Below are 12819 nucleotides of genomic sequence, written 5' to 3'. Positions count from 1 at the left end.
GCCTTTAGGAGTCCAGCCTTTCCCCAGCACCACCACTGTGTTCACCGCTGACCCGTGTCCCCAGGTGCCACATCCACGTGGCTGTTAAATCCCCCCAGGGATGGGCACTCCCGGGCTGGACAGCCCATTCCAGAGAGAAATTTTTCCTAATATTTAACCTAGACTTTACCTGGTCAACTGGAGGCTGTTTCCTCTCGTCCTGAGCTGGTAAAGTTCCAGTTCTGTACTTGCTTGGTTACACACACAGAGATTGGGAACAGAACACTTGAGGAACAAGACACTTGTAGGAAGGACGTGGGAGCAAATCCAGAGGAGGCATCAAGTTGATTAGAGGGATGGAGCAGCTCTGCTATGAGAGAATTTGGATTGTACAGTCTGGAGAAGGAAAGCTTAGAGACCTCTACTTGGGGCCCTCCAGGACCTGAGCTCACATGAAAGATGGAGAGACTTTGGACAGGTTAAGGGGGAACATCTTCAAACTGACAGAGAGAAGGTTTACACTGGATATTAGGAAGAACTTCTTCTCTGTGAGGGTGGGCAGGGCTGGCACAGGGTGCCCAGAGCAGCTGTGGCTGCCCCTGGATCCCTGGCAGTGCCCCAGGCCAGGCTGGACAGAGCTTAGGGAAATCTGGGATAGTGGAAGGTTGCTCGTGGGAGGGAGTGGAACTGGATGGGCTTTAACATCCCCTCCATCCCAACCATTCAATGATTTCCTGAGTCTATAAATGTGCTGATTTGGGGTAAATGGGCTGTGTTGTGGTTTGAAAACAAACCAAGTGAGTGGCTCTAAGTCAGAAATACAATTTAATGAGAAGAAAAGGAAAAAAATAAATAAAATAAAATAAATGCAACAATACAAAAAGAAAAACCCCTGACAGAGTCAGAATACAAGCTGAGCAGGGTGATGGAAGCAGTCCAGGTGAGGTGTCTTCCTGAAGCAGTGATCCCATAGAAAGGTGTGGTAACTCTGGGAATCCAATGGGTGAGGGCTGCTTCTACTGTCCCAAATCCCAGTTTATATCCAGGTGAGAATGCTTGGCTCCTCCCCGTGGGTGGGACATCTCACAGTGGGATGATGAGTCATATATTAGGTCCTTGATGGCCCATTAAAGAGAGATAACACCCGGATGGAGTTATCTATGAGTCATGCACAAAGCATTGATGGGCCATTGACTGAAGATGGTGATAGAACACGTCCTGAACTCCAACCCAGGACGGGCTGGAAGGAGACACGGCCACCACCATGACGCTGGGGGCAGAATCCCTCCCCAGGGCCCCTCACCTGTCACCCCCTCACCCCTCCCCTGTGTGTGTGTTGCAGCTGGCTGACCTGAACAAGCGGCTGCCCCCGGAGTCGTGCCTGGCTGCGGCCAAGGCGCTGTGCCGCTCGCGGCCCGCGCTGCGCCCGGCGGCGCCGCACACCCCGCACACCATCACCCTGCAGCCGTCCTCGCTGCGCAACCTGCGCCTGCCCAAGCGCCTGCGCGTCATCTACTTCTTCGCCCGCACGCGCCTGGCGCAGCGCCTCATCATGGTACGTGTGGCCGGCACCAGGGGGACGGGGTGGCACCCAAGGGGATGGGGTGGCACCTACAGGGGCTAGGATGGCACCTGCAGGGGACGGGGTGGCACCCGCAGGGGACGAGATGGCACCTCTGCCTGTCTCTGGGCACCCAAGGGGACGGGGTGGCACCCAGGGGGACAGGATGGCACCCACAGGGGATGGGATGGCACCCACAAGGGACGGGGTGGCACCCAGGGAACAGGGTGGCACCTGCAGGGGACGGGGTGGCACCTGCAGGGGATGGGGTGGCACCTGCAGGGGACAGGATGGCACCTCTGCCTGTCTCTGGGCACCCAAGGGGACGGGATGGCACCCACAGGGGATGCGGTGGCACCCGCAGGGGATGGGATGGCACCTAAAGGGAATGGGCTGGCACCCACAGGGGATGGGGTGGCACCTACAGGGGCTGGGATGGCACATCTGCCTGTCTCTGGGCACCCAAGGGGACGGGGTGGCACCCAAGGGGAGGGGATGGCACCCACAGGGGACGGGATGGCACCTGCAGGGGACGGGGTGGCACCCAAGGGGACGGGGTGGCACCTACAGGGGATGGGGTGGCACCCACAAGGGACGGGGTGGCACCCACAAGGGACGGGGTGGCACCCGCAGGGGATGGGGTGGCACCTGCAGGGGATGGGCTGGCACCCACAGGGGACAGGGTGGCACATCTGCCTGTCTCTGGGCACCCACAGGGGCTGGGATGGCACCCACAGAGGCCGGGGTGGCACCCTTGCCCACCCCACTGGGCACCCACAGCAGCCTGGATGGCACCCACAGGGGCTGGGATGGCACCCACAGGGATTAGAATGGCACCCACAGGGGCTGGGATGGCACTCACAGGGGCTGGGATGGCACTCACAGTGGTTAGGATGGCACCCACAGGGGCTGGGATGGCACTCACAGGGATTAGGATGGCACCCACAGGGGCTGGGATGGCCCCCTGCCCACCCTGCTGGGCACCCACAGCAGCCAGGCCTGGCACCCCTCCATGTCCTGGTTCCCACACCAGTCTGGTGCTGCCCCACGGGACCCAGAAGCAGATCTCCAAGGCTGGCTGAGTCCCGAGGTGATTCTACAAGCAGAAGTCACCGTTTGTTCCTGCACATGTGGACTAAAGGCGTTCAGGAGATGTTTTGCTCAAGGCTTCCCTCTTCACAATTGCCTCAGCCACACCACTTCTGGTCCTGCTTGTCCCCTGTGTCTGTTTTGGAGGTGTCTAATGGGATTACAGGGATCTCTGTGTTCCAGCCCTGGCAGTCTGAGTTCAGTCCCCCCATGTCCCAGAGCAGTGGGTCCTGCACAAGTGTGGACCCAAAACCCCAAACGGAGCCATTCCAGCCCAGTTTGGAGGTGCCAGCACTGAGTCTCCTTCCTGCTGTGCCTTTGGGGAGAGAAGTTGGGTTCTGACCATCACGTGGATCACAGAAAAGTGGTGTCAGTGTTCTGTGTGTGCTGGACAGTGCTCCAAACGTTCCCCCAGGAGCAGAGCTGGCAGTGAGGCTGCAGGGAACGCGGGGTGCCTGTGGCTGGGCTGCTGTGGGTCAGCGCAGGCAGGGGACAGGGCGGTGGCACTGCAGGGACGGTGGCACTGAAGGGAGCCGTGTCTCTGCTCTCCCTGCACAGGCCGGCACAGTGATCTGGATCGGAATCCTGGTTTACACGGATCCCGCGGGGCTCCGCACCTACCTCACGTCGCAGGTCACGGAGCAGAGTCCCCTGGGGGACGCGGGCCTGCCTCCCATGCCCGTTCCTGGAGGGGTCCTGCCTGCTGGGGACCCCAAGGTGGACCTCTCCGTCTTCCCGTCGGAGCCGCTGCAGCTGTCGGAGAACCAGACGCAGCAGCGGGAGCAGAAGGCGGGGCTGGAGCAGCAGCAGCACACCTGGGCCCAGGGAGCCCAGGGCAGAGGGAACGGGCAGGTGGAGCTGGGAACGGAAGCCGAGGTTACCTGGGGAGCAGAGGATGAGGAGATCTGGAGGAAGCTTTCCTTCAGGCACTGGCCAGCTCTCTTCAGCTACTACAACATCACCCTGGCCAAGAGGCAAGTGGGCTGGCGTGGAGCGCCACAGGCACCGGGATCTGGGCAGCAGACCCCAGGAGTTTGTCTTCCTTCTGTCCTTGCTCCTGACTCACGTAACCTGGTTCCGTGGGGCTCATTCCTGGTGTGATGGGAGCAGCTGCTGAGCAGGTCCCCGGGGTGAACAGAGCTCACAAACCCTCCAGGGCTGTTCCTCTGGGGATCAGGGTTGTTTCTCTCTCTGTGCTCCTGGGTGTTTTATCTGCTTGGTGTCTTGTGTCTTCCTTGACTCTGGAAGTGGAGTTTTAAATATTGCAAAACAAGAAAAGGAGGCTCAGGAGGGGGCAGGCAGGGGGTTGGGCTCTGTCCCAGGGGACAGGGACAGAAGGAGAGGGAATGGCCTCAGGGGAGGGCGAGGTTGGATACTGGGAAAATTCCTTCCCCTAAAGGGCTCTCAGCCCTGGCCCAGCTGCTCAGGGCAGTGGTGCAGTCCCCATCCCTGGAGGGATGTAAAAACCCTGTGGATGTGGCACTTGGGGACAGGGGTTAGTGGTGGCCTTGGCAGCACAAGGGGGAACAGTCAGATTTGATGGTGTCAGAGAGCTCTTCCAACCTCAGCAATTCCGCAACTGTCTGATACAATCATCTGTAAGTGATGGCAGTAGTACATGTGAGGAAGAGACAGCTGAGCTGAAGAAGCTTCTCGGTGTGAGCTCCCAGCCTGCAGCACCCAGGAAACTAGATCCTTACTTAAATTCATGGGATCCACTTGATCTCAGCAGGACTTCATTCCACCGTTGGCTCTTGAAAGAGTTAAAACCCGGGCTATAACTTCAGAGGAGAATATTTCCAAGGAGATCTGTTCAGAGCAGCTGAAGTTATGCACTGAAAGCACGCTGAGGCCTGCCCGGTGACCTGTCCCCGTTGTCCCTGTCCCCGCAGGTACATCAGCATCCTGCCAGCCATCCCGGTCACGCTGTACCTGAAGCCGCAGGAGGCGCTGGAGATGCGGCACCCGCAGGAGGCCTCTCGGTCCCAGCCCTTCCTGGCGGCCAGGCTGGACCCGGGAGAGCAGCCCCAGCACACAGCGCAGCCCCGCGGCCACCAGGATGTCACCCTGTACAAGTAAAGTGTCCTGTCACTGGGGCCGGGGGCTGCTCCTTCTGCTGGGACACCAAGGGAGCTCCTGAAGCTCCGGGGCCAAAGCTCGGGGTGCTGCAGTGCAGAATGAGCTGGATGTCTCCCGGCAGTTTTCCGTCAGCTGAGGGGAGGAGTGGGCTGTGTGTGGAGGCCCTTAGTGCCCCTGCTGCAGCACGGGGCTGATCACTGGGTGCTGAGGACAGAAGGTCAATTTGGGCCTTTGAGTGTGATTTCACAGAACCCCAGAATGGCTTGGGTTGGAAGGGACTTTAAACTAATCCAGCCCCAACTCTGTGCCATGGGCAGGGACACCTCCCACTGTCCTAGGCTGCTCCAAGCCCGCTCCAACCTGGCCTTGGGCACTGCCAGGGACCCATTATCCATTTGATAATGATTTATTGGGTGTTAGATCGAGCTGTGGTGCAAGGAGCTTCCCTCCCTCTGCAGAGGATGGCTCACAACCCCCTGCCTGAACCTGCAAGTGCTGAACACACTGTGTTATCCCAGCCCTCAGCTGGTGTTTTCTTAAAATCTTAGTTGCTTGTTACTTTGCCTTACTGAAAAGTCTCAAAATCTTGTTGAAATTGTCCCATTTTTCCCATTAACCCCCCCCTTAATTTCCAACACATCTCTGTAATTTGTTGCAAAGCTTTCTTAGCTGCGAAACAGAGCGGCACCTGAGTAATCCTGGCACAGGATTTCCCAAATCTATCCGTGGGCTAGAACCCGGGGTGTCTTTCCTTACCCTCTCGCCCGTGTCTCCCGCAGGGTGGCGGCTCTGGGGCTGGCGTCGGGCATGCTGCTGGTGCTGCTGCTCTTCTGCCTGTACCGGGTGCTGTGCCCCAAGAACTACGGGCAGAACGGGCCGGGGCGGCGGCGCCGCGGGGACCTGCCCTGCGACGACTACGGCTACTCGCCCCCCGAGACCGAGATCGTGCCCCTGGTCCTCAGGGGACACCTCATGGTACGTGCAGCCTGGGGAGAAACGCGGAGAGAAAGGGGTGTTGGGGCAGGAAATTCCCGCAGCAGCTTCTCCTCTCCGCCTGGGAGTTGGTCTCTGCCATTCCCGCCGTCAGCGCCGCTGGCTTCCGTTCCCTGCCTCATACCGCCACATTCCTGAGGTCCAGGGACAGCTGAATGTGGCACTGGGTGCTCCGGGCTGGGTGACAAGGTGGGGTCTGGGGAGTTTTTCCAGCCGGGATGAGTCTGGGATTCTTCCTGTTCTGAGATGAAACAAAGCTCTTGGGCTCTCATCCAGACAGATGAGATTAACATGCTGTGCTGTGTCTCCCAGAAAAGTTGTATCTCTGCTCCTGATCCCACCTTCAAACTGGGACAGAGTTTTTCGGGGAAGGCAAGATAGATGGAGTCTGGTGGATTTGCAGCAGCGCAGTGCACACTGAGGTGTCTGGGTAGAGATCCTGGAATGCCAGAATCACAGAGTGGTTTGGGCTGAAAGGAACCTTGAAACTCATCCAGTGCCACCCCTGCCACGGGCAGGGACACCTTCCGCTATCCCAGATGCTCCAAGCCGTGTCCATCCCGGCCTTGGGCACTTCCAGGGACATCCACATCCTCACCGTCCCTCAGTTCCCAAACCAGCCGGTTCTGACATGAAATCCATCACCTCTGCAGTTCCTCAGGCACAGCAGGCTGCGGTCAGGACCCAGAGGCCTCGGTGGTGCCACCCTGAGCTGTGCCTGTCCTTCCTTCCCCCAGGACATCGAGTGCCTGGCCAGTGACGGGATGCTGCTGGTGAGCTGCTGCCTGGTGGGGCAGATCCGCGTGTGGGACGCGCAGACAGGTGACTGCCTCACCGTCATCCCCAAGCCCAGGTACGGCCTGTCCGTGTCCCCGTGTCCCCATGTCACCGTGTCCCCGTGTCCCCACGGCCCTGTGCTCCCAGGAGCAGCCACCAGCAGAAGAGGCTGAGCTTCGTCCCTCCTTCCAGGCTGCGCAGGGACAGCAGCGGCATCTTCGACTACCAGGAGGGCTGGGATGCCAGCCCCGATGGGAAGAACGGGCTGGAGGACTCCTTGGAGAGCAGCCACCAGCTCAAACGGCTGCTGGGCCCCCCGCAGCCCCCGCTGTTCTGTGACCAGCCCGACCTCACCTCCCTCATCGACACCAACTTCTCGGAGCGCGCCAGGGCGGCCGAGCCGGAGCCGCGCCTGCGGGCCGTGGGCGCCCGCCACAGGGACTCGGGCTACGACTTCAGCAGCCTGGTGGGCAAGGTGTACGAGGAGCACGGCGGCTCCAGCTGCGGGAACCTGACCTTCCCGGGGCTCCCGGCCCCCCACGGCCCCGCCGGCCTCTGCGGGAGCCGCTCCCCGGCCGACGAGGGCGGCTGTGGTGGCCGCAGCCTCGGGGACGAGGGCTGTGACACCTCCTCGGCCCTGCCCTCCTGGGGAGGGGACCTGGACAGCTCCGTCTGGAGCCTGGAGCTGCAGGGAAACCTCATCGTGGCCGGCAGGAGTAACGGGAAGCTGGAGGTGAGGAACTGGGACACGGTAATGGGAGGGTGGAGGTGACAAATAGGGACACGGTAATGGCAGGGTGGAGGGGAGGAACAGGGACACTAACAGAGGTGGAGGTGAGGAACAGGGACAGAGTAACAGGGAGGTAGCGATGAGGAACAGGGACAGAGCAAGGGGAAGGTGGAGACGAGGAAGGGACACAGCAAGGGGAAGGTGGAGATGAGGAACAGGGACACAGCAAGGGAAAGGGGGACATGAGGAACAAGGACACAGCAAGGGGAAGGTGGAGATGAGGAATGGACACAGCAAGGGGAAGGTGGAGATGAGGAGCAGGGACACAGCAAGGGGAAAGTGGAGATGAGGAATGGACACAGGAAGGGGAAGGTGGAGATGAGGAGCAGGGCTGCAGTGATGGGAGGCAGGGGGTCACACAGCCTGGGAGCAGAGCACAGGGAGCTGTGACCTGCTCACTCAGCTCAGGGGCTGAGCAGAACACACGGAGCTGTTCAGGATCCCAGCCCCCGTGTCCAGTGCTCCTCTGGCCAGTGTCACCACAGTGACCCCTCCTCCCCCAGGTTTGGGATGCCATCGAGGGGACCCTCCGCAGCAGCAATGATGAAGGACAATCTGGCATCACAGCCCTAGTCTTCCTCAACAACAGGTAACTCCTTGTGCAAGTGCTGGAGGTCCCCAGCCTCCACGGCAGCTCCCAGCAGCAGAGGCTCAGCTGGGATGGCTCCTCCTTAGAATCAGTGTCATGGAATATCCCGAGCTGGAAGGGAACCCCAGGGATCATGGAGTCCAACCCCTGGCCCTGCCCAAGACACCCAAAAACCCCACCCTGTGCCTGAGAGTTTTGTCCAGACACTCCAGAGCTCTGGCAGGGTTGGAGCTGTGACCATTTCCTGGGGAGCCCATTCAGTGCCCAACCACCTTTTCTTGCTATCCAGCCTCAAATCCAGCCTAATCCTTCTGGGTACCCACCTCTCACCAGCCTTCCTGGCTCCAGGTCTGATCCAGCAGCCACTTCTTCAGCCCTCAGTCTTGCCAGCTGCTGAGTATCTGCAGGGTTTCAGGGCTGGGAGACCTTTGGGTCAGTGCTGTTCAGAGGCACTGCCCTTGCCCAGTCCATTTGGAGCTGTGTCCAGTCTCCCAGCCCAGTTCTGCCCCCGGGAGCGGGTGCTCTGTGCTTGGCCCAGGGCGTGTCTGGCTTTGGGGCTCGGGGAGGGGCCTCTCCTCACAGCCCATCTCTCCCTCAGGATCGTGGCTGCCCGGCTGAATGGCTCCTTGGATTTCTTCTCTCTGGAGACACACACGTCCCTGAACCACCTGCAGTTCCGAGGTGAGCGGCTGTTGGGATGTCAGTGCGCTGCCCCGGGCTCCTGCCTTCAATCTTCCCTCTTCCTCCCATAGCTGAGTCCTCCTCACACCCACTGCAGCTTTGTGGTAACTCCTCCTAGAGCACCCTGAGCTGTGGGAGCTCCCTGTGATGGGACATGACCCCTGTGTGGGGACACCACCCCTGTGTGGGGACACCACTGTGGGCTGGGACACCACCCCTGGGCTGGGCTTCCCCAGGACATGAGGCTTTCACGGCTTCCAGGGCCAGCGCTGCCCTCCCCTCCTTCCACTCCTCACTCCTGTGTCTCCCTTGTTCCCACCCCGGGAACAGGCTGAGCCCTCGGCACAGCCACAGCTCAGCCCAGACTGGCCATGGGGGTGACTGGTTAGAGCACAGAGCTCCTTTGCTTCTGCAGCAGAACAGGGGGTGATTCAGATGGGGTATTAGGGAGAAATTCTTCCCTGGGAGAGTGGTAAGGATCTGGAATGAATTTCCTGTAGAAGCTGTGGCTGCCCCGTCCCTGGAAGTGTCCAAGGCCAGATTGGATGGGGCTATCCCTGGAACAACCTGGGATAGTGGAATGTGGCCCTGGCAGGGAGGATGTGGGACCGGATGGGCTTTAAGATCTCTTCCATCCCAGTCCAGTCTGGAATCCCTTGACCCTGCTGAGCCCCTCACTCCAGTGTCCTGGACCACAGAGGGGTCACTGCAGCCCCAAACTCCCCGAGGTGCCGCCACCCCTCTGAGCCGTGTGTGTCCCCGCAGGTGGCCCTGGCAGGAGCAGCCTGCCGCCGTCGCCGGAGCTGTGCCGCGGGGCCGCGGTGCGCTGCCAGCTGACACACAGCGTGGCCTGTGCACACCACAAACCCATCACGGCGCTGCGGGCCGCCGCCGGCCGCCTCGTCACCGGCAGCCAGGACCACACCCTCAGGGTGAGTGCGACAGGGACACTCGGGGAGGGCAGTTCTGGTCACCTGCCTGCAGGTGGCATCGGAGGGGCAGAAAGGACAGGGCCCGGTGAGTGTCACCCTGAGCTGGGTGTGCGCCCTCCTGCCTTAGGAATGGCTTCAAAGATTCATGGAATCACTGAGGTTGGAAAAACTCTTCAAGGCTATCGAGTCCAACCAGTGCCCAGCACTGCCAAGGCCACTGCTAACCCATGTCCCCAAGTGCCACAGCCACATGGCTTTTAAATCTCTCTGGCAGTGGGGGCTCCACCACTGCCCTGGGCAGCCCCTGCCAGTTCCTTTCCATGAAGAGTTTTCACAGTATCCACCCTGAGCCTCCCCTGGCCCAGCCTGAGGCTGTACCCTCTCCTCCTGTCCCTGTTCCCTGGGAGCAGAGCCCAACCCCCCCGGCTGTCCCCTCCTGTCAGAGCCACCAGGTCCCCCCTGAGCTCCTTTTCTCCAGGCTCAGCCCCTTCCCAGCTCCCTCAGCCCCTCCTGGGGCTCCCCAGCTCCATTCCCAGCTTTGTTCCCTGGACCTGCTCCAGCCCCTCAGGGTCTCTCCTGCTGGGAGGGACCCAAAGCAGCCTCCAGGGTTTTAAGCCCCTCAGCAGGGCCAGCACAGGGGACAATCCCTGTCCTGCTCTTGTGGCCACACTGGTTTTGATACAGTCCAGGTGCCCTTGGCCTCTTGCCCACCTGGGCACAGCTGGTCACATCCACAGCAGCCCAGGGTCTTCCCCAGCTTTCCAGCTCCCGTGTCCCCAGACAGGAGGTTGCTGTGACATGCCCTGTCACCACCCTGTCACTGCCCACCAGCCATGACCTGGCCCTGGCACCACGGGCGGGCTCTGGCGGTGCCACAGTGACATCAGGTGGGATCTGTGTGTCCTGGGGAGCCCGGGTGGCCCTGGAGCCTCACTGCAGCCTGTCCTGCCCCAGGTGTTCCGGCTGGAGGACTCGTGCTGCCTCTTCACCCTGCAGGGCCACTCGGGGGCCATCACAGCCGTGTACATCGACCAGGTACGGGGCAGCTGCTGGGCCTGAGCCTCCCTGCCTCACCCCTGAGCTGATAGCTGAACCCTGAGATCACACCTCGGCCCAGAGCTGCTTCATCCCGTCCCTGAGCCAGTGGCTCAGCCAGAGGCCCCCACCTGGGCCCCTCCATCTCTCTCTGGCTGAGCCAGAGTTTTCCCCCAGCTCACTGTGAGCTCAGCAATCTCTTTTCCTGGAGATCTCTTGCTTTTCTGTCCCTCTGGGGCAGGGAATCCCTGTTCCTGCACTGCCAGGTGGGGCTGAGCCCCCAGGGAGGCTCTGCTCCCAGTCCCCAGGGTGAGTGGGAGCCCCCAAAAGCCAACGTGTGCCCCCAGGTGCCCTCCCACCCCATGAAGTGACCTCGGGTGCCTCCACCTGGGGCACCTGAGCTCTGTGTCCCCAGGCTGCTCAAGCACGGGGGACAGGCAGGGAAATCCCCTGGGCTGGCAGCGCAGGCTCCAGCCCACATTGGTGTCACCTGTGAGCGCGGGTGGCGGCGTGTGTCCCCGCACTGAGGTGGCCCCGGTGTCCTGCAGACCATGGTGCTGGCCAGCGGTGGCCAGGACGGGGCCATCTGCCTGTGGGACGTGCTGACGGGCAGCCGCGTCAGCCACATGTTCGCGCACCGCGGGGACGTCACCTCCCTGACCTGCACCACGTCCTGCGTCATCAGCAGCGGCCTGGACGACGTCATCAGCATCTGGGACCGCAGCTCGGGCATCAAGCTCTACTCCATCCAGCAGGTGGGAGCCCGGGGAACCCTCAGAGAGCAGAGTCCTGCCACCCCCTGCGCCGCCAGAGCCACCACTGACTGTCCCCAGGTGCCACATGCACAAGGCTTTTAAATCTCTCCAGCAATGGGGGCTCCACCACGGCCCTGGGCAGCCCCTGCCAATGTGTAAACCCCCTTTCCATGGGGAAATTCCTGCTGCTGTCCTCCCTGAGCCTCCCCTGGCCCAGCCCGAGGCCGTTCCCTCTGCTCCTGTCCCTGTGCCCTGGGAGCACAGCCCGACCTGTCCCCTCCTGGCAGGGGCTTGTGCAGAGCCACCAGGTCCCCCCTGAGCTCCTTTTCTCCAGGCTCAGCCCCTTCCCAGCTCCACCTCACCTTTAGTGCTCCTCCTGGGTTTTCCAGGTCCCCAGCAGACACCTCTGCTGCCCTCGGGGGCTGAGCAGCCTCCATTCCAGCCCCACAGCTTGGGAAAACCTCGGTGTCCCTTGCCGAGGCTCGGAGTGGGGCGGACCCACGGCCCGTCCCAGCCGCTGGCGCTGAGCTGTCCGCCCCGTCCCGCAGGAGCTGGGCTGCGGCGCCAGCCTGGGCGTCATCTCCGACAACCTGCTGGTGACGGGCGGCCAGGGCTGCGTGTCCTTCTGGGACATCGGCTACGGGGACCTGCTGCAGACCGTCTACCTGGGCAAGAGCAACGAGTCGCAGCCGGCGCGGCAGATCCTGGTGCTGGAGAACGCCGCCATCGTCTGCAACTTCGGCAGCGAGCTCAGCCTGGTCTACGTGCCCTCGGTGCTGGAGAAGTTGGACTGAGCGGCAGGAGGGGCCGGCGGGACTGAGGCGGGCTCGGGGCTGTGCCGGAGAGGGGACGGGGCCGCCGGCTCCACGGCTCCATCCGTGTCCCCGCAGCCACTCCGGCCACCTCCTGCCGCTCTCCCTGGCCCGGCAGGTCGTCCCGGGGACCGCCCGGCAGCGCGATGGTGCAGAGGGACACGGGGGCGGGATAGGAGCGGGGACAGTGGTGGCACCCAGCAGGGCTGGCCCGGCCCAGCACCGCCCGCCGAGCGCAGAACCGCCCCGGCCCCGGGAGGCAGCCGGGAGAGACCGGGACCGGGAGGCAGCCGGGAGAGGCCGGGACTGGCCCCGGGCGGCAGCCGGGAGAGACCGGGACCGGGAGGCAGCCGGGAGAGGCCGGGACTGGCCCCGGGCGGCAGCCGGGAGAGGACCGGGACCGGCCCCTCCCGGGCACGGCTCGGCCCCCACGTGCCTTAGGGCGCGGCAGGGCCCCGCCCGGTCCCGCCCGGGGCCGCAGCTGCCCCCACCCTATTTATTTATACGCTGTAAATAGTTATTTATTGGGGCAGGGGGCGCAGGGCTCCAGCCCCGGCAGTGCTGCCTCTGCCCGGTTCCCTCCCGCGCCCCGTCTGCAGCAATAGCACCTTCCTCCTCCTCCTCCTCCTCCCGCTGCGGGGCCAGAGGAGGCTTCTCTCAGGTTGGGAGCGGGCAGAGCCCAGCCGGCGCTGCGGAGGGAGCCGAGGGGACACAGCGGGACCAAGGCGCTCGGCCGGGGGCGCGGCA

The 12819-nt window shown here is 62.3% G+C and overlaps 1 protein-coding gene across 1 annotated transcript in view; it reads left to right on the top strand.

Annotated features, from left to right (window-relative positions):
• The window catches only part of SCAP (SREBF chaperone), a 36031-nt gene extending 23873 nt beyond the window's left edge, over positions 1 to 12158 (top strand). The window contains exons 11-22 of the mRNA XM_066313149.1: positions 1322 to 1534; positions 3188 to 3603; positions 4522 to 4704; positions 5488 to 5683; positions 6439 to 6554; positions 6671 to 7211; positions 7772 to 7857; positions 8456 to 8538; positions 9304 to 9470; positions 10425 to 10505; positions 11054 to 11260; positions 11809 to 12158. Coding sequence (XP_066169246.1) covers positions 1322 to 1534; positions 3188 to 3603; positions 4522 to 4704; positions 5488 to 5683; positions 6439 to 6554; positions 6671 to 7211; positions 7772 to 7857; positions 8456 to 8538; positions 9304 to 9470; positions 10425 to 10505; positions 11054 to 11260; positions 11809 to 12054 — 2535 coding nt within the window. The 3' untranslated portion in view covers positions 12055 to 12158. The remainder of the gene's footprint in view (positions 1 to 1321; positions 1535 to 3187; positions 3604 to 4521; positions 4705 to 5487; positions 5684 to 6438; positions 6555 to 6670; positions 7212 to 7771; positions 7858 to 8455; positions 8539 to 9303; positions 9471 to 10424; positions 10506 to 11053; positions 11261 to 11808) is intronic.
• Positions 12159 to 12819: the final 661 nt, after the last annotated feature.

Source organism: Sylvia atricapilla, chromosome 1, assembly GCF_009819655.1.
Source record: "Sylvia atricapilla isolate bSylAtr1 chromosome 1, bSylAtr1.pri, whole genome shotgun sequence".
Classification (NCBI taxonomy): Eukaryota; Metazoa; Chordata; class Aves; order Passeriformes; family Sylviidae; genus Sylvia; species Sylvia atricapilla.
Note: the sequence above shows the minus strand (reverse complement) of the source record. Positions and strands in the feature narration are given on the sequence as shown.